The 26,019-nt window shown below is 47.9% G+C and overlaps 1 protein-coding gene across 1 annotated transcript; it reads left to right on the forward strand.

Moving 5' to 3' along the window:
* The first annotated feature begins 22,900 nt into the window (after window positions 1-22,900).
* LOC147985910 (putative E3 ubiquitin-protein ligase SINA-like 6) lies at window positions 22,901-23,729 on the forward strand. Its single transcript, XM_087541791.1, has 3 exons — window positions 22,901-22,951; window positions 23,034-23,092; window positions 23,138-23,729. Exons 1-3 carry the CDS (start codon window positions 22,901-22,903, stop codon window positions 23,727-23,729), a joined length of 702 nt encoding a protein of 233 aa, XP_087397917.1.
* The last annotated feature ends 2,290 nt before the right edge of the window (window positions 23,730-26,019 follow it).

Genomic DNA, 26,019 nt, shown 5'->3' on the forward strand with positions numbered 1-26,019 from the left:
ACAAGAATAAACAGGTGGGGAGCGTATGAGTTTCATTGCATCCAGAATGGCACTCAATGCCTTGGTGCCAATTTTGTAAGTCATTGCAGTGTTTAGCTTCAAGAGTGGACTGCTACTAGTGCGACACAAAGCATCTACACAGATCATAGTGTAGATATAACGGGAAAACCTTAAGCATTAGAGTAAAATTAGCAAAGTGGAACTTGCTGGAATATATGTGCTAGTATTGCCGGTACGGCTAGAAAGGCTTCAGATACCAGCTCTCTTCAAGTGAAGGTGCGGTACTGTTAATATCAATGTAACTCTCAAAGGCGACACAGCTCCCCGCATTTCCTTGCTATTCTTATAGGATTCAAGTGGGCAGGCCACTACAAATCCTATTCCTATGTTTACAAGATCCTACGAATCAAAGAGGCTCAAAGTGTCCATCACAACCAACCGTATAGACCTCTACACTGCAAATGTCCCTGCTCATCTTCAGTACAAGGAACATACTGTACTACTATCATACTCCCTCCGTTCCAAAATATAAGTCTTGGTAGAGATTTCCACTATGGATCACATACAGATGTATCCAGGTACATTTTAGAGTGTAGATTCACTCATTTTGCTCCATATGTAGTCCATGGTGGAATCTATACAAAGACTTGTATTTAGGAACAGAGAGAGTACATATTAAAGAAGAACGGAAGAGGAACATGGTAAAGAAGAGCAAGCAGATTTTGGATAATAAAATGTTGGTTGCGCAGTGGCCACACATGATGAACCAGAGTGCATTAAGAATGCAACTCCTAGCTGTCTCTCGACCATTTTAGGCGGTTGGATGAAGATCCTACGTCTCCTAACCCTTCTTCCTCGTCTCTGATTCTTCCCATACAGAACACCACACGGGCCGCCGGCTGGACCACCGGCCCCCACCGCCTGTGTTCCTCCGCCACCCCCACCCCCACCCCAACCCCCACCCGCGTCAAGTTTTCTTCATTCGGCGAGGCCCCACAACCACCCGAGCCCCTTCGATCACACCGACAATCTCCGGCGAGCTCTGAAAAATCGACTGACCCAATTTTGAAATTTAGTCTACTATGATTTAACTAGTGTGGAATATAAAAGGGGAAAACCATAAGCATTGCGAGTATGGTGTTGAGCGTGCCATGGCGGATCTGAAGGTGCAAACCGGACAAAGGCAACTTCGCAACCAAGACAAGAAATCAGAGTAAAGCAGTGGCGATCTATTTTCTTGCTGCGATAAATAAGTTGAGCAGATACGAAAGAGTATCGCCTCTGGTGCGGCGCCGTGTAGGCATCTGTTGAGAATTTGACGGTGCTGCGGTAGCGATGGCTGTCGGCGGCGTGGAAGCAGATCTAGGAGGGTAGACGGTGGCGGCGGGGCACGGTGGACGAGACGGTCATAGGAGCGGCGCCGGCAAGGTGGACGATGGCGGGGATGAAGCGAGAGGACGGGATGCAAGGATCCCGGTCCGAAGCCGTGGATGAGAGAGGTCGATCTCTTGTAATGGACGGCGGCATCGGGGTATCAGCTCCGGCATGGTGGAGGAGGACGGCGGTGGATGGGGTGGTGGACGGCGGCGGATGGAGGAGGGTGGGGTGGAGAGGGTGTTTTGGGGCCCACGGAGTACGAATGGGGAAAAGGGAGGTAGAGCGGAAGGGGGAACCATGTATTCAGGGCACGCTTGTCTCAAATGCGAGGAAATTTACAAACTTAGCCCCTGTTTCAAATTTCTACTACATCACAGCAGCACTAGTCGGTCGGGGATAGGACGGTAATCTCGCATACACCGAATATTTTCCGACGAGAGTTTGTTTTTGGCGCCCACCGTGTATGAATATGAATCGGGGAGGGAGTCGATTTCGGCCGAGGACACACTGTGTTTTGGCGCCCACCGTGTATGAATCCGGGTGAGAGGCGGTTACCTCACGTTTGGGTGAAATTACAAACCTACCCCTATCGAAACCTATAGAAATCCAGCATATAGGCTTTGCGTGGCAGGGATAGGCAGCACTGATTTCCATCCCGCTTCGTTCAAATTTTGCAGAGTGCACGTTTACCGTGCCAACTCAATTCGAATCCCGTTTGTATTCTATTTTTTTCCGGGCGGGATCCATTTTCAATTGGAATTACATTCTATATACATCATTTTTTATATATATACTTTCAAAAGCACAACAAAGAATTCTGCTCCTTTATATGTATAATATGATCTACAAATACAACGATCTCGAAATCTTAAGGTTGAATTCGAAAAAAATAACCAAATTATATTCTACTAAAATGTATGGATCAGTAATATCTACATATTAAATAACATAGATGTGTGTGAATTCATATGAGTATGCATGTTTGATATATCAATTTTGGTTCGAGTATGGATTACATGTATCATCATCTCGAATTCAAATATTTGAATCCCTTTTTTGTTCACTCCTTTCACGCCCATCTCTCTCGCATGCATGCTCCTTTAGGTAGCTATCACTCTCTTTTCTCCAGCTCACCCACACGCTCACTTCATGTTGCTCCTATCCTCGCAAACATGGTCTCTCGACGTCTCCGTTGAGAAGTGTCACACTCTCCCTATCATTATAAATTACACGGTTTTCATTATCTCTCACGTCTCTACTGTTCTCTGGTATCACTCGGTACCTAAGCTTTCTTTTTCACCGCCAAACACACAGTCTCCACTCGTCTTTCACTTTGTCTTTCTCTCTATGGGATTCTCTCACACACCCTATATGTCTCTACATATGACTCATACCACTAAAATTACTCTCTCTATCTCTCCTGTAGACACAACATTTGTTGCGGTCTCCTTTTCGTCTCCATCCCAGACTGACATTATTCATTTGTTTACTGATCAGACAACCCCGACTACCGTCTCCTCTCTCTCTCTCACAGACACACACGCACAACTCCTACCACTAAAATGTGAATGGAAAATGAGATTTTGTTATACCCAAACAAAAAAGGACTGGAGGGAGTGATTTCTCTGACACAGACGCGACCTCTCATAGCGCAGGCATTGAACCGGCGCGCCGGCCAAGAGGGCCGCACTCGCTGCAGGCCCGGCTGAGCACGCCTCCTCACCACGTGCAACCAGCTTAAGACTGCCCCGCCTGCCTTCATTGAATCCGCGCGTGTGCCGGCAACACGTCCTTCCGCGAGCCGGCAGACATTTTAGAACACAAAAAATGACTACAATATAATTAATTTACGCATGGTCTTGACTTGTTGTGCTCGCACTGGTAGCAGGAACTAGTAGAGGATTTTCTTTATTTATAACTCTCCTCACATTTTTTTTGGCTTTGAAGTGAATCATGGTTGTGGACATTATGTATGAATGTGCAGATATCTGTGAACATGAGTTTGATGTGGAAGTTGAACTTGGAATGTCGGGCTTGCGCGTGAACTATACCATGTCCAATGCTCCGTCCGTTATTGTTTGGAAAGTAATTGCTGTTATTACATGACCCGAAAAAAACTTTTTGTGCCACATCAGTAGATGCACAGACATCACAACAGGCATGCTGACTGGATAAACATTTGAACCTAGCTATTATGAAGGAAATTTTGTATTGACAACAGTTTTAGATAGCAGGAGACGCCTAGCCTGCTCTGCCTCTGCTAGCTTATTTCTGGCTTCTTCCATCTCTTCTTTGGCTTGGGTGAAGAGAGCATCTGATTGCTCTTTTCGCTTCTTCAGGAACTCAGCTACATTCTCAAGGGCTGCTGCACGCTTTCTTTCAGCCTTTACTAATGCCACGAGGACACGAACAGCTGACGACTCCACCTGGCTTGTGTGTAATCCAACATCATCTGGGAATTTGCACCTTGTGTCTAATCCAGCATCATTAGGGAACTGACACCTTGTGTGTAATCCAGCCTCATTTTGGAAACATGATCTCGAGGTTGACCATACTTCCCTCCTCGCAGGAACTGCATCCTGACATGAAGTTACATCTTTTTTAGATCAATACTCAGAGCAACCTAGATCCATTTAGTAAAAGCCAGATAAACAGAACTCGGAGAAGTGAATTCAAAAGGAATAAATAAATAAAAACAGACTACAAGGTGAGAACACCCACTTCCTACATCAAGCTAAAAATGAAAGCATTAGGACGATTAAGAATCTTCTTATTATACATCGAAGAACACCACACTTAAGAGAAACAGAAACTACATCATATACACATCGAAGAACACGAGGCTACACTGAAGTAATTGAAAGGGTGTTATTTACCAAAGCTCGTTTTACAGGTTCGGTGCAGCTCCTCTTTAACTTGCCACGCTCCTTGAAGATGTCTGGAATATCCCATGTTTGATCTTCATTGCTCCTCTGCATGTTCACACTCGTGGTTTTAAAATCTCAACATGGCAAGAAAAATATACTACTAGTAATACTCGCGCATCTTGTGGGCAACATTAAAGCACTCGTCTGCCATGTTAGAGCATGTCCAACAAGATAAACTACTCATACAAATGCATCTTGATGCGTGCAATGCATGGGCATTTTGCTAGTTCTAAAAACCTTTCCATCATTTGCCACACTACTGGTTGCAGATGAAAAACCTACCCAAGCACAACACGATACAGGAGCAACGCACAATTACAAGATGATATTCTGTTGGACAATGGATGCTATAACCAATTACTTTTACGGGAACAATAGCACCCAAGAAATTTGAAGGGTAGGTATGAACAAAATTGGAACTGCACATGTACTGCTAAGTGATTCAATACACACATTACCAATTGAGGAGAGTTAGTTCATTGTCCATGACGGTGGTACTTCTGCGCTTAGCATCGGCTTCCGGGAAGCAGATACGAGACCGTGGAAGACGATGACGGGGAAGAGGCTCCGTGTACGACGACGACGGTGGACCGGCTCCAGTGCGGCATACGAGGTCGTCGATTAGGCAGATGCGCTACGGTGGACGAGTGCATCGATGTAAAGGGGAGGAGCACGAAGGCTGCGGTGCCGTGGAGAAGTCTATTTTGTGGTGGGGATAGAAATTGGGGAGTATTCAGGTGTACTACTCTAGGTGCCGGGGTGGGGTTGGCTGGGTAGGGTGAACCTAAAGTTACGAAAACAGCCCCCTACCAAGCCTGTTCCGAAAGCTATGATGGTAACTTCCCACTGCTCGAATCAGGGTCGCGCGAGATTTTCCCGCCGACCTCAAAATTTTGTGACACTGGACTCCCCGTGTGGCGTGTTGAGTGATTCGGCTAAGCAACTAGCGAGTAGTAGTAGTAAACTCTGCATATTAGGTTTGACCAAAGTCAAACTTCCTAAAGTTTGACCAAGTTTATAGAAAAATATAAACATTTACCATAACAAATATGTATGATGTGAAAGTACATTCAATAATGAATCTAATGGTATTTATTTGTTATTGTATATGTTAATATTTTTTGTTATAAGCTTTCTGAGAGTTTACAAAACTTGACTTTGACCAATGCTAATACGCGGACTTAAATAAAAATAGAGGGAGTACACATTTGTTTTCTTAGTTTGTAGTGAACTAATCATTTGTTGGAATTGTGAAATAAGTATATTAGGCTATTGACTTCGAATGTAATGGTCTATACAATTCAATAGTTACAATCATTGTCGAATCCCAAGATGTATACAAGGTCTATAGTACTTCACAACATGCTCAAACTCACATAATCCCAGTCAAATGAGAATCTAAATGCATTTCATAGTTATTACTTTGTAGGATGCAACAATAACAACCATAACTCTACATCAGCCATTATAGAAGCAACATTTTGACATATCCTAATGTGTGAATGAAACGTGCAGAGAGAGCTTTTGAAGATGGAGCAGATAGGGAGGGAAAGATTGTATGTATGTGGACGAGAGAGTAGGAGACAAACCTAACGAGACAGAGAGAGAGAGATAGAGAGAGAAAGAGAGAGGAAGAAGTTAGGTCTGTGAGAAAGATGCATACATGTAATATACATGAGATGCGTGTGCATCTGGATTCTGTATATGTGGAAGGAGAAGAGACAACATGTTTGATGAGAGAGCAGGAAAAACATGGATTAGAGGGGAAGGATCTCATGGGTTGAGGGATTGACACTTTTGTGAGGGGGAGAGAGGGGTTAGTAATTTTGTGCAAGAGAGAGAGAGAGGGTGGGGGAGGAGTCAGTCAGCCGTCGTCACATCACCCTGCTTCCAAATGACCCCGCATTCTCTAGTGCGCTGTGGTCGCTGTCTTCGATCTGCTCGTTGCCCTCTTTGAAGATTGAGGTGTTGTGCATGTTGAAGCACAAGCGAGAGTGGTCGCCGTATAACCTTGGATGGGGATGAATTGTGTGCTCGGGGGAGTGTGTGTGTGTGTGTGTGTGTGTTGTGTTGCGTGTGTCTCTCTCCCTGTGTGTGTGTGTCAGATATTGAGGGAAAACAAACCTAAGGAGAGAAATGGGTATTCACGAAGAGATTGTGCGGGCCTTGAGGTGGGCAGGGGCCAGGTGAGGGTGTCAAAATGTGTGCGTTGATGCATGTGTTGCATGCGACCGTGTGAGGGACGAACGAATCGACAGATATGGTTGTTGTGTTATGGATGCTCCTCTCTCTGTCTCTCTCTCCCTCTCTCTCTATCTCTCTCTCACACACACACACACACAAGTAAACTAGAAGACCGTTCTCTCATGTATACACAACATATCGGCATCTGTCTATGTCTCACTCATGCACGATCATTTGCACATTCACACCTCTTTATGTCTGTATCACACGCACACCGTCTCCACATTGCCCTTCCGCCACAACACACATATGGACACATACACACGTTCTCTCTCAGTCACACACACAAAATCAGTATTAAAAAAACTAGGGCGCACCTAAAACGTCCAAATCCAAATAAACACGAACTGGAGCTAAATTCAAATATATGGAAAGATTGCAGCGTTAAGAACTTTCACAGGAAAAAAAGTTGAGTAATATTCGAGGATTGTTTTCACACACACAAAAAGGTTCGATAGATGTCCTTCGAGCGCAACACGGTGACGCACCGTTCGATCGACCGTGCGGCCGCGGTTCACGCGCTTGCATAGGATTCCGTATCGTGGCCGTGGTACTAAGGCTGGTCACAATGGGCAAGAACATAAGCTAGTAACTAATAAAAGCGTTGCATAAGTCTAATGTTTACGTGTACTAGTATGGCTTTCTTTTAAGTTTGACCAACCTTATATATAAAACTAAAGTAAGCTCCCACACGCGCACTCATCAATATGCCGCCACCACCGTTGCGCATGCCGGTGCCTGCCTGCTCCGGCCAACAATTTCTTGCCCATCACCACCGTGTCGCCGCCATCCCTGTGCCATGAAGCAGAAGGCTCACCCGCTCACGTCGTCTGCAGTACCTCCTCGCGATGCCGCCGTGCTGCCAAGCACGCGAGCAGCTGGTGGAGCCGCGTCTATGCACGCAGCGTACAAAGAGGAGGACGAGCGCGTGCTCTAGCACGCCGGCGAGGAGGAACTAGCGTGTCATTGTCGTCTCCGCCCGCGCGTAGGAGGCGCGCATGGTGGCTGTCGTGGCGGAAGCCGGTCGCGCATGCGTCGAGCCCGCAAACCGGGTGCGGACACGGAATCTACCTTCGAGACCTTGAATGCCATGTGGATCCTGCAATCTGAAGGAGCAATTTGGGTCAGTCGACTCATATGAGCCGTTTGATGCAACATGGATGGCTAGAAGGGCTTCTTCCACCTCTTTTGCCGTCTTCTTCCTTCGCTCCGTCGAACTTCTTTCACAAATCGACTGACCCAAATTATACTACTAGTACGAACGTATTAAGCACAATAGGACCACGAAGATACGAGCAGTAGTACCAACTGCAAGAAGAACAGTAGTAAGACATAGTACTAGTACTACTGTACGCACTAAAGAGTTCAAATAACGAGAAAGAACATAAACATATAGTTCTGCTGGAGCCTCAGCACAACACACCCTTGAAAATAAACTAATAAGCAACTAGTCCGCTTGACACTGCAGTAGAACCAGCATGAGCGACGACACTGCCACCTACTTGGAGTCCGAGTCCACGTCCTCGACTTCATCCTCGTCCCTCTTCCTCTTTATCTTTGCCGACGCTTCTTTGCTTGAACCGGACACTGGGCTCTGCTTCTTCATCCAACCCTTGTAGATATTTAAACAAAGGTAGGCATCCATTGCTGCGTACAGGATGTGATCTTCATCTAATGTCTTCGACTCCCATGCATGATGAAACTCGTGATGAGGTTTCTTCAGTTTAGCGTACGAAGGATCAATCATGGCTGCTGCCAGGGTCAGCATTGAAGGTTGAGAGGAGGACACCAGGCTTGCCTTCTGGAGATCGAAGGGCTGGCCTACAACGAGACCTATTCGATGCAGGATGTCACTGTCGTTCTTAAAGCCTACAGTAATGAATTTCACTCTTTTGTCCTTGAGTAAGTTCTTAAAATCCTGGCACTCAACGTCGGCATGACATATGTGGTAGACCAAGCAAATGTTATGCACGCAAACCTGGATCACGACGGGCTTCTTCCTCTCTTCGTCCTTTAGATCCTTCTCTCGTCCCAGGACTGTGGTGTACTCAACATCTAGCCCAGCGACCCACTCACCCGTTGAACTGTTGAACATGCGTAGGAAGCGAGCAAGCCATGCTTTCATCGTCTCGGATCCATGTGTGTAGATGACGATGAACTGATCGCCGGTGATGGCTCTAACCTGGTACTCAGCGGCGACCATGGAGATTTGGGAGGCCATGGATTTTGGAGGAGGGTTAGGAGAAGTTGAACTGTTGTACCCCGCAAAAAAAACTGGGAGCGAACTAATGTGAAAGGAGGGAATGACTGGGAGCGAACTGTTGTAAGGTAGAAGACGGGGACGAGTAGGGCGTGCGAACGGCGTGGGGTTGCTGGCTTGCCCGGTGGATAAATGGCTGCAAGCCCCCAAAGAGTTCTCGAGAACTATGCTGGACCCACTAGATGTCATGTCTACTAGACCCATATCGTAGGCCTAACGGTATAGCTTCTGCCTGTTCGCACGCCATGCCGGCACGTGGATGTAACTTCACTTAATTCTATCAAACGTCGCGCCTCCCACGACCTTCGCCTCCCTCACGCGGTCGCGCCCTTTGAGACTTTGACCGGCTATAAATGAGCGATTTTTTTGCCTTTTTTTAGACAAGCAATTTTTTTGCCTACTCCGCATGCATGATACTCCCTCTAATCCTTTTTACTCCCATCAACCGTTTGCAAAGTGTTTGACCAAATTTATACTTTTTTTGAACACCACCTTATATTAATTAACCTGCCACACCAGTACACTCATTCGATACAATATTCACCACACAGGGCGGTACGTTATTTACAAGAATACCATCTAATCTATTGTCAAAGCTATACTTGGCGATTAAGTGTGCCACCTTATTGGCCGAACGGCTAATCTTTGACAATTGAAGATTGTTGATCAACTTCGAGATGCTCAAAGCTTTCATCTTTAGGTCACGCATAGCAGACCTGTCAACGCTTTGACATGCATCAATGAAATCCCACGACCAAATTTATACTAGAAATATCAATATCTACAATACTCCCAAAACACTTAGACTAGCCACAGTGGGAGTAACTTCAGCGGTAACATCGAGTCCAACTCAGCAGATTTGCTTATGTGGCAATGAGTTAATGAAGAGAGAGATAATTGTAGTAACTTAGCTAGTTACTGTAACATCACATGTCCCAATGCTATATGAGTCTATAACCTAATAAATGAATCTTTGCATGTTACCACACTTAAGTTACTACCCACTATGAAGGTAGTAACATAGTCTAGGGATATGTGTATGTTACTAGTGTATGTTACTATCCATTGTGGCTAGTCTTAGGCACGGTGCATTAACTTCTACCTCGTTTCTTGTTTCTTGACATATCAACCAATAGGAGATGTGGGTGTGCATGCTTTTAATGACTTGAGACTACCAAACACGACATGCAGTGGTTAGTTCATTGCATGCAATGCTATTAATTAGCAAATAAACATTAAGATCTCTCATTTTCCCCTCCTCCTTGGTCATAGTGCACAATCTAAGATGACTTTCTCACCTAGACGGAGGGAGTACTGATTATAAACATTAAGATCTCTCGTTTTCCCCTCCTCCTTGGTCACAGTGCACAATCTAAGATGACTTTCTCACCTAGACGGAGGGAGTACTGATTATAATGAGTACTCAACTAGTACTAGTATAAGAACTACGTTTTATAATGAGTGTAAAAATATTGATTTGACATTGTGAATGTTGACACATTGTGGAATAGTTTTTGAAGTCTGCAAAAGTACTCAACTAGTGCTGTCGTTCTCCACAAAAAAATGTGTTTACCAATGCATGCATGAACTCTAGTTACTCTAACCCCCCTCTCTTCTTTAATTCTTTGCCACATCAGCATGTTTGCTATTCCCGTGTGCATGATACCAGCTAAGATACCACCATTATGGCCAGCCTTAATCATCGCATGCAATAATTTAGTGCACCTTGAAATATGAACATGTGTGGGGCGTGTTTGTTTTTAATGACTTGAGACTATACCTAGCCCGGCATGCAAGATGACTTATTATGCACCATTACCCATACCTGCAGGAAGCCTGTTCGTCTCCAATTTTTTCCTCTCCATGTGTGAAACAATATGCCTGCTAAACTCTCCTTCTCCCTCCGGCGGTCCCAGCACTCCACCCCGTGTGAAAAAATCTGCATGCATGACTCTCCTCCCCCCACGCTCGTCCAATCCGTTGTGACCAGCAATATTTCCACCCCTTCGCTCCCCCGTAATTTAATCCAACAAATATGCCCACGTAGCTGTTACTTAACTGCAGGTGCATTCGGTCACTGACATATGGGCCCAACAGGGGTCTGGCCCACATGCAGTGACGCAACTAGACCGACAGTTAAGTCAGTGCTGCTCAGTCCATATCTTACGTAGGTGTGCCATTGCTCGCTATAAATACTGCGCCTCCCACGACATCGCTATCTCCTCCCCCTCACGTTCACGTTCATCGCTATCTCCTCCCCTCCCTCTCACGTCGACCACCATGGCATCACCCCTCCCAAGCCCTAGGAGCCCCTTGCTGCACCGCGTGGACGGTCACGCGTCGCCGTTCCGTTCCTCGCCGCCACTAGTCGAGGAGGACGCATCGGTGTTCCGCTACTTGCCTCTACGCGACGCATCGCCGTTCCATTCCTCGCCGCCACTAGTCGAGGAGAACGCGTCGGCGTTCCGCTCCTCGCCTCGACACGTCGAGGTGGACGCGTTGGCATTCCCAATCTCTCTAGCACGCGCGCCGGAGGACGCGTCGGCTCCCCGCTATGAGGAGAACGCCGCGCCGCGCCGCTCGCCGAGCCCCCCAGCCTTGAGGAGCTTTGGAAAGAAATGGATGTCGCCTTGTGGGAGGATTTGCCTCCAGCAAAGCACGTCAAAATAGAGGTGGAGAAGAAGGCCGAGGAAGAGAAGCGCACCGCGGAACAAGCTGCCTGGGAGGCCTATGTCGCGTCCGAGAGAGTCAGGCAATTGGCTCTTTGGTAGAAGGCTCGTGCGAGGGCCATGAGGGTGGCGGAGGACGCCCATGCCAACGCCCTGAGTGCAGTCGGGCCCAAGCGCCTCATCTACGCTTGGCGGTACGTGGACCGGGTGCACGCTTCCAGCAATCAGGAGTACCTGTTGGCGTCGGATCACCACACCGGTGAGATCACGCTCGGCCGCCGGCAAGCCGCCAATTATCACCTCGCGAGTTGTGAGGCTGAGGAAGAGGCGTTGTGTCGGCATGCTAGGAAACGGCCGCGCACCAGGGCACTCGTGGTGCGCCGCAAGCGCTCCTGCAAGCGCCGTGGCTTTTAGGAGGAGTATAATTTTTGTTTTGTAAGGTGATCTCATTAGTTTTGGGACGCAAATGATAAATCCCGAACGTTCAGGAATTTTTAGCATCCTTAATTAAGTATGGAAAAGGGAAAGTTTGGAAACCTTGTGTATTCATACACATTTTGCAAGTACGTGCATATAGCACAAACTTTACTATATACTATCGCAGGAAAAGAATTCTATGAGACCAGGTCTCACGCGAGACCCATCGTGATGGATGACACGTGGCATTCACAAATCACAAAGCATCCCCCACCCCCACTTAAAAGCCACGTGTCATCCATCAGGACGGGTCTCACCTGTTAACCGTGAGATCTAGTCTCATATACGAGTAATTTTTTTTCCACAATCGCACTACACGTCTTTCTCGATATATGCTTGCAGACTATGCTACTCCCTCCGTCCAGGTCAATAAGCCATCTTCGGTTGTGCATCGTGACCAAGAAGGAGGGAAGACTTACACACCTAGACGGAGGGAGTACTACTATTACTTATGTACGTGCAAATGCACGTTTTAACATTACGATGCGGTTTTTGTAAAAGTAGAAAAACAGCACTAGTCAAGCTTGTGAAATGATTCAATGCAAAACAAAAGAAAAAATGCTTGTTTGATTGTTTACTTTTAGCTTCCTTCTCTGTGGTTATTTCTCTGTCGTACTTTGTACGGAGTATCTCACTGGTTGGAAAGGCATGCAAATTCCCAAACCGTTTCCTACACCCTGTATCTCACTGGTTGCCGGCATTGACGTTGTCGCCCATGTCGTCGAGGATGAGGTTGCCGAGGTCAGGGAAGAAGTCATCGTTCACAACTAATCATGTGGACTAGCATAGTAGTAGGATACAGAGTAGAAACATGAATTTTACCACGATTTCGAACAGGAAGGACAGAAACACATACGGTGCAACGGGAGCTGCACCGTTGGCGTTGAGGTTGTCACCCATGTCCAAACACCACGTAGACACAGTCTTTGAGCACGGTTCATAGTCGTTCCACGCTCGGGCATTGAAGTTTGTAGCTATTTTAGATTAGAATATACTACTCCTCCGGTGCTAGTAGTAGAGCAGAGTCCTACTCTACAACTCTACTCAAGCAAGTTAGGGCATAGCATTGTAGGGAGTACCAGTACTGTGATCACTCAAGCAAGTTGTCTGGCATCGACATGACCCTACGCTGCTGGTATGTGTCTTGTAAGTCAAGCGGCGTGCTGTAGTCATCATCACCTGTCCACTTCCCGCAGCACATATTCGCTTCTCCATCTTTGTCCGCACATAATCTCGTCCAATCTTCCATCCCCGCTAAGGCGCCTCCCCCCATCCGAAACCCAAGCACTAACAATGGCAGAACCGAGCAGCGTCCGCCGAAAGAGTGGCTGGAATTCGCTCCCCATAGAAGTAATCAAGCTCATTGTTTCGCGTGTGGACAATCTCAGTACCATGCCGCTCGCCGCGTGCTCGTCGGGGCTGTACCATTTATTCAAAGCCCTCAGGCCGGAGCTTTTTAAGCCAGCTCCTTGCTTGCTGATGCCGCCTGATCTTCAGAAACGGCGTGTCATGCAGCATAACGATCGTAGGGTGGCGAGCATCAACCCCCTTGACTGCGATCCAATCCCCGTCAGCCTCAACTACATTAACGGTATGTACTGGGTCGGCATGAACACGTCTTGGATGGTGCTCGTCGATGGTCGCGGCAACTGGATGCTCGTGGAGGTCTACACCCGGCGATTGATCCCCCTTCCTTTGATTAATACTGCACTGCTTTGGCACCGCGGCCCAGAATACTCGGAATCTTACAGTAGCCAACATGATACCAAGTTTGATTTGCTCAAGGTTGTAATCTGCCAAGTGCCCACAAGATCTGTGAATTATAAAGACTTCAGGCTAATTGCGTTCTTCAACCGCGGTCTCACCTATCTGACAGGTCACTGCGCTAAGTGGATAAATCTGCACGTCCATCGCAGGATCATACATCCTCCATGGTTCTCTGATGCCATTGAACACAAGGGCTTCATTTACGCTGTAGACTCCTTCTATGGCTGGACGTATTGCTGGCCTACTCCAGTCATCGCTACAAATGGTTGTTACAGCAGTATGTTACTTTCCCATGATATCATGATGGCTTCTTATATTACTGTCAACATTTGCTGAAAAAATATTCATGCTCATAACATGCCGTTCCTAAGATTGACTAAACCAAGAGCCCTATTTTATTTGACTCCAACTTGATATGATGTTGTAGGCCGCCTGGTGTCCCTACCCTTCCTAATCCTAGAACCTTTCAAAGAAATGCGGCATGGCAGTTACAGGTGGTTCCTGACTCGATCAGACGATGATGACGAAAGATTGATGATCGTTCGCACGTACCAGACGTGTTATTTCGCGGAATACAATCACAGTCACTGCAAGGTCTTTGAGCAGGATCCTAGCTTCTCTGGGCCTTCAGGAATTTTTGACTGGAGGCTAGTAAGTAGCCATGGTACACGCTCTCTGTTTGTCGGACTGAATTATCCTATTAACCAGGAGATAACCAATGGCAAGGATCATGATGGCAGCGCGGTTTCATTCATCAGGCAAAACTGTGTGTACACAGCGTACCATGCGTCTCTACATGCACCATACCCTGATATGTGCCGCCACGCTCTGCAGCCCAAAGTAGGAGAGAGGGTCACAAGTATCAGACTTCGACCTGCTAGCTGGAGTTTCCCCCGTCAGGCACCCATCTGGTTCAAGCCGCCAGCCAATCTCCACAGCTTAATAAATAGTAACATCTAACTGAGCCAGTTAGTTAGATGCGTACACTTGGTGTAGTAGGATCTTTATTCAGTTTGATGCATACACTTGTTCTTTTTTGGTAGCCCTTTTGTAACGATGGCTGATGTTTGGTTTGGAAGAGAGAGTTGCGTCTTCACTCTTCTGGCCTGCTTACTGCTTCTGTTGCACCCCCCAGCCCTGGTTACTGCTGCTGTTGTTTTCAATGTACAATCAGTAGTATATTTTGTCTGTTGGTTGAATAAATGTGTTGTTAGAACGACAAACACCTGGGTTTTGGAATTCGTTGCACAGTTCGATCCTTTAGTGCCCCGTACCATACGTAGTGCATACTATTTATCGTATGGAACACATTTTTTTTGAAACTCGAAATACATTTTCCACTTGTTGATAACATGCAGCCCACTGATGAAGGCCCAATAGAGAAGCCCATAATTAATTCGAAGGGAGGCTCTCACATGAATCTGGCCCAGGTACATGCTCATGGTCCCCTAAACATAAATAAGTAAATAAATAAATAAAGCTAAATGCTCATGCACCAGTTCTTTGGGAAAATAGGTAGCCCAGTATTTCTTTTTGAAGAATACCCAAGCTAGGCCTATTTGTTTTCTCCGAATTATTGGCTGCAAATCTTTCAAGACGAGGAGGGATGCATTCCGGCCTGGCTTAAGAGTATGGTCAATGTCTGTTAAAAGTAATATCAAAAGGGGTTGAAAATTCCAAAAAATTTATAGCAAACGGGATATAAGTTTCTTTTTTTGTTTTTGTTCTTCACTGATATCTTATACGTATTTCATTGGATTTAACATGACATAGTACTAATTTATTTTTAAATTTGTTTTACTATGGCTAATAATTTCTGGATTAAGAATATTTCGTTCCCCAGCAAAAATTTGCGAATTTTTAAAATTTCCCACATATTTAGTTAATTTTTTGACCCTGGTACTGACCAGAAAATGGCCAGCAATTCTAAAAATGGAAAACGGGCTGCAATAAATTCCATATGAATTAGAAAATGAGTAAAAATTATAAAAATAATAGCAAATGGGCTGTACACGCTACAGATTTCGAGGCTGACTTGTTTACGCAAGGCTTTGTCAATGAACACACGATTCTAGCAGCAGTTAGTTTTGGATGTCCATCCAACAACCGACGTGCTTCTTCAATCTCTGATCTTCCTGCTCCAGCCGCCTAAACTAGCGCCGGCGGGACTGCCTGATCCCTCCTCTTGTCGCCCGCTGTGATGCCGCGCGGGCTTCCCCGGCCCACCCTACTCCCTCTGCTGGCCTGGCCGCACGCAATCAACTGCCTCCTTATTACGCGAAAAAAATGATTCCTCCCACTGACATCTGGGGCGCACCGGTTGGGAGGCTGACCTGCGGGCCTACTAAGTTGACGCGTACGCAGGGCTTGTCAACTTAGTCAACAAACGATTCTAGGAGCAGTAACCGTTGGATTTGAATCGAACGGTCCTGTTGCTTCTTCAATCGCTGCTCTTCTTGCACCAGCCGCCCAAACCAGCACCGGGGAGACCGCCTGCTCCTGCCTCCAGTGGCCGGCTGTGCTGCCGATGAGGCCTCATCGCCCCCTACTACTCCCACCGCTAGCCAGGCCCTGCGGCGACGGCAGCCTCACACCGCAGCCGAACCAGTGAACCCTCGTACTCCTCTCCGCGTGGGCATCCACTGCCGCATCTTCCCCGGCTCCGCGTCGTCCCCTTCCTAGGCCTCACCGTCGTCCACCGCCTTGGTGCTCTCGGCGCGGCATGGTCAATGTGGTCAACGACATTCCATCGGAAGAGTACTGTACGTGGAGAGGCTGACAGCTGGGTCCACGGCCACAGCCCAGTTTTTTTGTGATTTGCCAAGTAAGTCGCTTTGTCAGGCCTGTTGGGCTGCAAATCTTTCAAGACGAGGAGAGCTTTCATTCGGCTGGCCGAGAAAATGGCCCATCAGTAATGAGAAATGGGTTATACATTTTTAAAACACATTAAATCGACAATTAGTTTCAAATATATTTTCTTCATTTCGAGATTTGAAATTACATTAATTTTTATGCGTGGAGAATTTGTTGGATTTTATATTGATATACATTTATTTTTAAAATCAGTTTGAATGTGAGTCGAAATTTCGGGATTAAAAACAGTTCGGACCGCACCGAAATATGCAAAATTTCGTATATTTTTTTAACCGTGGCCACAATATGGGTTGTAATGCTAACAAAAAGAATATGGGCTCCAAAAAAATTAATAATTAGCAAATGGGCTGTAAATTATTAGAAATAATGGCAGATGGGCTGTATGCTATTTTCCACAGATTTGAGGCTTTCCTAAAAAAAAGGTTGACGCACAAGCCGTGACTGTTGGATGGCCATCCAACGGCTGTCGTGCTTCTTCCATCTCTGCTCTTCCTGCTCCAGCTGCTCAAATAGGCGCCGGTTGGACTGCCTGCTCCCTCCTCCCCGCGGCCGGCTCTGCTGCCGCGCAGGCCTCACCGCCCCACCGTACTCCCATCGCTGGCCTAGCCATCCTTCTACTCACCCAAACATGCTGTTATTCTCCGGCGACGGTAGACGAACCAGTAAACCCTCGTACAGTCGTACTCCCCTCCGCGTGGGAAACAATTGCCGAGTCTTCCCTGCCTCCGTGTCGTTCCCTTCCTAGGCCTCGCCGTCGTCCACCGCCTTGGTGCTCTCAGCGCGGCCTGGTCAACGTGGTCAACGACCAACATGCATTTGAAGTGGACTTTATGTGGAGAGGACGACAGCTGGGTCCACGGCCGCACGCAAGGAAATGCCTCCTTATTACGCGCAAAATAATGATTCCTCCACCTGACATCAGGGACCCACCGAAAGGGCCTCTGTATTTCGCAAAAAAAAATGTTACCGCCGCTGACAGCTCGGACCCACCAGCTATATCTTCGCACGCATGGAAGTGCCTCCTTATTACGCACAAAAAATGAATACTCCCCCTGTTAGCTGGGACCCAGTATAGTGGCAGGCCGACTTGTGGGCCTACTAAGTTGATGGGGACGGAGGGCTTTGTCAACTTAGTCAATATGCACGATTCTAGCTCCAGTGACCGTACGATGTCCATCCAACGGCCGTAGTGCTCCTTCAACCTCTGGTCTTCTTGCTCCAGCCGCCCAAACCAGCGCTGGTCATGCCTCGTGCTCCTCCCTCCCGTGGCCGGCTGCGATGCGGCGGATGCCTCACTGCCCCTACTACTCCCACCGCTGGCTAGGCCATCCCTCTACTCACCCACACCCCCTATTATTCTGCGGTGATGGCAGCCTCACAACGCAGCGAACCAGTGAACCCTCGTACTCCTCTACGCATGGGCATCAACTGTCGCGTCTTCCCCGGCTCCGCTTCTTCCCCTTCCTAGGCCTCGCCGTCATCCACCGCCCTGGTGCTCTCGGCGCGGCGTGGTCAACGTGGTCAAGGAATGGCTTCCATCGGACGTGGACTGTACGTGGAGAGGCTGACAGTTGGGTCCACGGCCGCAGCAAGGAAGTGCCTCCTTATTACGTGCAAAATAATTATTCCTCCACCTGACAGCGGGACCCATCGGACGGGCCACCGTATTTCATGAAAAAAACATTTCCCCCTGACTGCTTGGACCCACCAGCTACATCTTCGCACGCAAGGAAGTGCATCCGGGTAAAAAAATGATTCGCCCCCTGACTGCTGGGACCCACCAGCTACATCTTCGCAGGCAAGGAAATGCCTGATAGTCGGGACCCACCTGGTCGAAGCGTACATAGCGTTGTCATTCTGGTCGCGAACGTGTACGTACATACTGGTTGATGTAGAGGCATGCACGTGTCATAGTAGAGGCGCACACGTGTCATAGTAGAGGCGCGCACGTAGCATTTACACATACGTACAGCGGCCAGGGTGCAAGAAAGAAAATACGGCCAGGTATGTGTACATATGGGCGGGGTCTCGAACGCCTACTCGCGCATACGTACGGCCAGGGCTCGTGTACATGGCTGGGTCGGAACGGAGAAACAGCGTCGTCGTCGTGTTCATGGGGAGGCAACAGAATGCGTCGTGTTCATGGGGAGGCAACGGAATGCGTCATGTTCATCGGGAGGGCTTGGACGGAACAGGCGATGGAAACGAGGCCTGGCGTACCGTAGAACGGAGGAAACGGCCTTGTGTTCGAACGGCCACATTCGAAATGGGATCCTGTTCATCGGGAGGGGTCTAGCGTACCGCAAAACGGAGGAAACAGACCTCCTATGGTCGAAACAGGGGTCATGTTGATCGGGAGGGGTGTGGCGTACCACAAAACGGACGAAACAGACTTGTGTTGGAGCACTACGGTCGAAACGGGGGTCCTGTTCATCGGGAGGGGTGTGGCGTACCGCAAAACGGGACTCCGCGGGATACTGTTCATCTCCACCGTTGACCCCCTCCAGCCTCCACGAGCTACTGTTCATCCACCGTCGACCTCCTCCAGCCTCCACCTGTGACTGTTCATCCACGGGCTCCTGTCCATCCAGCCTCCACCGCGTGCTACTCCACCGGCTACTGTTCAACCACCCCTCCACCGTCTACTATTCATCCAGCCCTCCACACCACGGGGTCCTGTTCAACCACCCCTCCACCATCTACTGTTCATCCAGCCCTCCACACCACGGGGTCCTGTTCAACCACCCCTCCACCGTCTACTGTTCATCCAGCCCTCCACACCACGGGGCCCTGTTCATCCGCCCCTCCACGGGCACCCCTCCACCGTCTACTGTTCATCCAGCCCTCCACCACACCACGGGGTCCTGTTCATCCAGAGGCAATGCCACTCCTCACTATTCATCCAACCCCCCCCCCCCCCGCAACACTCACTGTTCATCCCATCAATCGGCTTCAGTTAGCAGCAGTAGTGAAGGAATCGCTCGATTGGGTTCAGTTAACAGCCATCGATCGATCGCTCGGGTTCAGTAACGCGTAGCCTGCAGTGCAATCGCTCGGGTTCAGTTAGAGCCCAACGCCTCGCTCGGGTTCAGTTAGAGCCAATGCCTCGCACACACGCGCGTACGTGTACGAGAGAAACACGCATCGCTCGGCCCCCGACCTCCCACCGTAACTGGGAACTCCCCGAAATTTTCCTCCCCCTCGCTTCTACCACGATTTTTTCCGTCATGCACGGCCCAAAGAATGTCATGCAGCTACGTCTTCGGCCCGCCCAGGATGAAAAGCCCATTTTCTGTCATGATTTTTTGTCATAGAAGTAGGAGCCCACCACATCTATGATGATACCGGGTTTTGTCACAATTATCGTCATAGAAGTGTCATATGTATGACAGAAAAAAAATCCGTTCGGCCCAAAATGTCACAGATGTGTCTTTTTTTGTAGTGTGCATTCACTCGTTCTATCAGTGCCACAAGATCAACATGCACAACAATTAGAATTATTATTCTCAGGACGCACATGATCAGCACATTTGTCGCACTTTCACAAAGATAATACTACCAAGTTTGAACTGTTTGCTATGGTTGTTGTCCTCTGCATCATCATGCCGTGCTTCCCAGCTTGCAAGATTCAGAACCAACAAATAAGATCCAAATAATAAGTACAACAAAGATGCCTACACATCTCATTAATTCCCAGCTTGCAAGATTCAGAACCAACAAATAAGATTCAAATAATAAGTACAACAAAGATGCCTACACATCTCACTGATTCCCAGCTTGCAAGATTCAGAACCAACCCATTAGAGCCTTTTGATAAAGTGAATATTGGGATTAAATCCATCTTGGCTAGCCATGTCATACAATCGAAGAACTTGGCGAATGCTCTTGACCGTCACAACATCTATAGTTGAGTATTCCTATTTGCACAACATGTTTGCACAGCACAAACAAGGAGACAGGAGAGCATGATTTCGCTTTAATAGCAGCCTCCTTGAACTCAACCTCCAGCTCTACTTGGATGAGGTATGCCTGGAGTTCCATGATTCAATTCATGCACCTTTTTCTGCAGTTCACCTAAAATGAAGCAAAGATTGCATCATTCAGCTAGCAAGAAGTACTTGCTCTTGTGAGCTGGCAGGTTCTTCTTTAGTAGTTGCACTAAAATTGAGGAACATTAAGGTTGGCTGTCCGGCTCATGAAAGGTGCAACTATAATTTTCTTATCCTTTTGTGCAGTTCCACTAAAATAAAGTGCCATTGTGGTGACAGTGACGGCTCCATCTTGCAAAGGCTAATAAAATGTTGCACGAGATTACCAGCAGAACTTGACGGAGATTTTGGAAACTCCAATCACCATTTTGTGCAGTTCCACCAAAATCGAGAGATGTTGCCCACGTGACATTTTAGTTGAACTGCACAAGACACTCATTCGAAAAAAAGTGTTTTGTGCAGTTCACCAAAAGGTCACAATAGCAACAAGGTGAAATGGATATCCCTATCCGCACAAAAAGATAGAAAGTAAACAATTGTTGGTCAATAAGAATATACGAAACATATACAAAATGAAAAGAAGCATCTTAATTATGTTCATGGCAATCACGCAAGGACCGTACAAATTTTAAAACATCAACAATGCTTCATGTTACCAGAAGCATTACGATCAACAATGGGATTCCTCAAATATGGGATTACTTTAATGGTGGCATTGCTTGTTTACCAGACACAATAAATCAGCAGTGTCCTTGGTCGTTCACGTGGTCATCCTCCCTCGGCGGCGATGACCGCATGAACGATGCCTGCGGTCGCCAGCACCGTCTGGAAACGCTGCGCGGTGTGGGGCCGCAGGCCGGCGCCTTGGATGATTTAGCATAGCCGACTGCCGCTCGCGTCCATCGCCTCCATAGGTGTTTGTGGCTTCTGGTCACTTGGTCTTGGATTGGAGTGAGCAGTGTTGCGCAGAGACTTGGGAGTAGATGGATTGGAGTGGTGGGGCTATACTAGCAAGTAGTTGTACATACTAGTACAATAGTGGGCTCACATAGCAATTTTGTCTCATGCAAGAGCCTGGCTATATGTGTGGTCCAATGTTCGCAACTGCAATGTTCGATTTGCGCTTGGCTCTTCGCCTCTTCGAGAAGACGAACAATGATGTTACTACTACTGCTTCTACAGTGTCGAATCCACTGCTGCATGTCCGTCCACCGCGAGCGGGACGGATAGCTTGTTGTAGAAGTACTACTAAGCAAAAGCCTATCCTCGTTTGTGAGCAACCGGGAGAAGGCGTGTAGTAAAATCAAGCTTCTCCTCGTTGTACGAGTTGACGTGACACATCACAGCACTGGTCCCACATGCTTGCCTCTAAACTTGGCTGAAAGACCCGCAGTGTACAATATATTTGCTGCAACCTCTAACATTTACCCACCACAAATTAAAATATATGTGGCCGTATGCATCGTTCTGATGCAGAGGCCGAGGAGTCCCCCCTTTTCAAAAAAAAAACAAATTAAAATATATTCCTATCTTGACCAGATGAGCGTGCAAACTACAATCACCAGGGTGTCAGTAGGGCTAGAAGACTATTTTAATTTTTTTTTAAAACTTCGAGATGGCCACATAGCATGGAGCCGACCCCAACGGTTTTAAGCTTACAGGTACGGTACACGCTATCCTAGACTACTCTACACATGAAACTGCCACACGAGCATCCGGGCTGCGCTTGGCTCTTCGCCTCTTCGGGAAGTCGAACAATGATGGAGTACTACTGCACTGGAGGAGTACTACAGTACACTTCTGGCCATCTGACACTGATTGAACTGCTACATGTCCTCCACGTGCAGGAGGGAGAGCGTGTAGCGAAAGCTTCTCCTAGTCTTGCCAGCCACCACGCTCATGGGCAAGGGAGGGACGCTCCTGCCTTTGTGTGTATGACAGGTGAGCCCGACAGGTGTGTGGCCAACCTGTCATACAGCCAAAGGCAGGTGCAGTTAAGTCCACGAGGGAGAGGATAATCAAACTTCTCTTTGATGTACAAGTTGACGCGACACATCAAAGCACTGCACTCGATATATTTCAATAATTTGCGTTTACCGATGCATTAATTACAATGCATGCATGCATGCCGTGACTCTCCTTTTGATACTTGCATGTGTTGATTTAATGCACCTTGAAGTAGTATAAAATATGTGACGGTAAAGCTTTGTAATACCCCGGCCCAAGTCGAGAGATGATTGTGCACGAGGAGGGCGAGATCATGCAGACCGAACAGGACCCGACGACGGAGCTCTCTAAGGTCTCGAGGACCTCACCATGCTCCACTACCCCTTGTGCCTCTACCCCTTGACACCTCCAGTGTATGAGGTTCGAACACACCTCGTCCGTTCGGCTGATTGAGCAAGGTGCAGGTTTCTTGATTGATGTGTTGTTCAATTGATTTCTGCAGTGCAAGGGAGGGCACCTGGCCTGCGCGGACTGCCACGTCGAGCGCCCCGGGAACCAGCGGTAGTGCCAGAAGTGCGAGCACGGCGGTGGCTTCAACGTGCGGAGCACGGCGGTGGACTCCGTACTTTCGTCGGTGAGGGTGGAGTGCCCGCACGAAGACTGTGGGCTCTATGTCACTTACCGCAAGCTCACCGATCACCAGAGCGTGTGTCCGCTCGTGCCCTGCAAATGCCCCGTGCCCGTCAGCGGCTACGAAGGCCCGCCGCCGGCGCTCTACCACCACATCAGCACCGCGCATCCCATGCCCATGCACAGGATCCAGTACAGCAAGGTGCTCCAGCTGCAAGTGCCACTGTCGGAGACACGGCTCTTGCTGTTCGCGGAGGAGGACCGCTGCACGTTTTTCTTGGTCGGCGGCGTGCTCGACATCGACGCGCCTATCGCCGTGTCGGTCGTCTGCATCAGAGCGGGGGCGTCCCCACTGCCGCACTACGTGGCCAAGCTATGGGCGAACGACCCGCCGGGGGAGCCCAAAGGCACGACCGACGCCATCAAGGTGGAAATGGAGGTGACAAGCAGCAAGGATCCCAGTGACGTCGACGTGCAGGAGCTGACCTTCTTGACAGTTCCACCCAAGCTGCTAGCCGGGGCTAAGCTTGTGTCCCTCCACATTCAGATTGACAAGATCGCATCCTAAATGTTTCTACAGTGCCTTCTGTTTATCTTAGTAATGTGCTAATATAGGGATTACCTTGGTCTACTTTAGCTTAAGAAATTGTGGGTTTTGGTTGCGATGCAGCAATTACTTCTACATCTGATCAGTAATTTCCAACAGTCAAACGGATATTTTGTGTCTGTTGGATATAAAGTTCCTTTGGGTAAGAAGTACTACTTGTCATCAAAATGGATAAAAGGAGATGTATGTAGACATATTTTAGTTCTAGATACGTCCCTTTTTATCCATTTTGATGACAAGCACTCCCTTCTTCCACAATACATGCCTTCCATTTGTCAAAATATAGATATATCTAGACATGTTTTAGTATATAGGTACATCCATGATAGAGCCAATCGGATGGTTGAGAACACTACAATTCGTAGCTACAGATGCGTGTGTGACTCCCAGATGCAGAGGCCGGGGGTCATCATCCTCCTTTTCGAGAAAAAACAGACGCGTGTGTGAGAGGATGAGTGCGTGCATGCACCTCTTCTCTTCCTGTATAACGTACTACTAAACTCAGAGTACACGTTTTTGTGGGTGGCACGATGGTGCGTGCGAGAAGTCCCGAGAGATAGGTTTAATGCGTCTGAAAAAAAGACTAGCCTAGAGCTCGCCACGCGGCTATTCCTGTCGAACGCCCCATTAACCGTAAGATATGTATACGACGGTGCCAGTTATTGCACGTACACAACAGTACTCCTTTCCGGTTTATAGGGCATAATTCAAAAATCTCACCAACCAAGATGGTGAGTGGTGGAATATTTTTTGTAGTTTGCAAAAGCACCTAATTAATGCTCTTGTTTTTCTCAAAAAATTATGTTTATCAATGCATTAATTGCAATGCATGCATGCATAAAGTACATGCATTGGTCAATTTTCTCTTAATACTTGCATGCAATGATTTAATGCACCTTGGAATCTGAACATGTGTTGGGGAACAACCAAATTGAGCCTTATAAAATGGAAAAACTAAAATTTGAATTGCAAATTACTCCACGCTATATTGAATTGCAAACCTGTTCACACCGATCACAACCTAAACGGTTTCCCACTTAGGAGCGTATTTGTACCACGCTATATTGAATTGAAAACCTATTCACACCGATCACAACCTAAACGGTTTCCCACTTAGGAGCGTATTAGTACTCAGTAATAAATACTAGTATGCCAAGATGACTGCACATTCCTCCTCAACTCCTCATCCACAAAAACAAACAAGTCATTCAGCATCCTTCCCTTGCATTTGCCATGGCCAGCGTGAGTTCTGGGTCGAGAGATTGCCACCAGGGAGAGGCGAGCATGGAAGCGGAAGCACGAGAGATGTCCTGCCTCGCTGTGAGAGCAGCCGACATGTCCCGCCGTGCGGAAGTAGCAGCACAGAGGTCCCGCCGCGCCGCTGAAGCAGCACAGAGGTCCCGCCACGCCGTCGATGCAGCAGACTGGTCCGGCTGCACCGCGGAAGCAGCAGAGATGTCCCGCCGCGCCACGAATGCAGCAGAGATGTCCCGCCGCGCCGCAACGGCATGGGAAAATTTCTCGCGGGCAGGCGACGACTGTTACAGGCGCATGCATGCGATCGTCCATATCCAGATGGATCAGATCTCTGGCTGGGCGAGGTTGCAGGATGACATGAAAGCCTCGTTTGAACAGGCTACCGGCGTCATCCGGCAACTAAGGGAGAGCAATGAGAGGCTCCGGGTCGAGCGCGACCTGCTGAGGGAGAAGATCGTCCGAAGTGCAGACCAGCAGGAGGAGACCAGTGCCTTGTTGAAGAGGACCGGCGTCATCGTCAAGAAACTTATGGACAAGAATGACATGCTCCGCAACGAGCGCCAAAGGCTGGTGGAGGAATCCGTGGATGTTCTCAAGCAGCATCTTGAGGACACGAAAGAGCTCATCGCCACTCGCCGCGAAGACTAGTTCCCGCGGCCTGCAGCAACGCATCAAGAAAGTAGAGATCAACGAGCCAGATCCTTGCCTTCCTTCTTCTTTTGCCTTGTGCATTTTGGGCGTAGCCGCGTGTGGCTTTTTTAATTATCTTTCTAATTATGTAAGACAATTAATTGTCCTTATCTTTCTGTGGAAGATCAATGTTGTGAGGCTGGAATGAAGAAAACTCTTGCTGTGGCGACCCTAGCGTTCCTGTTCTTCTAGTTGCTGCTGGGCTTCCTTCAGTTTCCTGGTTTCTTTTGATGTAATAATCAGTTTAGGATGTGGATTGTGTCGTCGGTTGTGAAATGTTGGGTTCTAGCGCGGATGTTTGGCA

The sequence above is a fragment of the Triticum urartu genome, chromosome 2A (assembly GCF_056163025.1).
Source record: "Triticum urartu cultivar PI428250 chromosome 2A, HENAU_Tu73, whole genome shotgun sequence".
Classification (NCBI taxonomy): Eukaryota; Viridiplantae; Streptophyta; class Magnoliopsida; order Poales; family Poaceae; genus Triticum; species Triticum urartu.

What these genes read in the sequence shown, in the direction of transcription:
- LOC147985910 (XM_087541791.1), top strand. Translation starts at nt 22,901, where the DNA reads ATGCTCCACTACCCCTTGTGCCTCTACCCCTTGACACCTCCAGTGTAT. An exon ending in TGACACCTCCAGTGTATGAG is followed by an intron (nt 22,952 to 23,033) that starts GTTCGAACACAC and finishes TGATTTCTGCAG; the next exon opens with TGCAAGGGAGGGCACCTGGC. An exon ending in GAGCGCCCCGGGAACCAGCG is followed by an intron (nt 23,093 to 23,137) that starts GTAGTGCCAGAA and finishes CAACGTGCGGAG; the next exon opens with CACGGCGGTGGACTCCGTAC.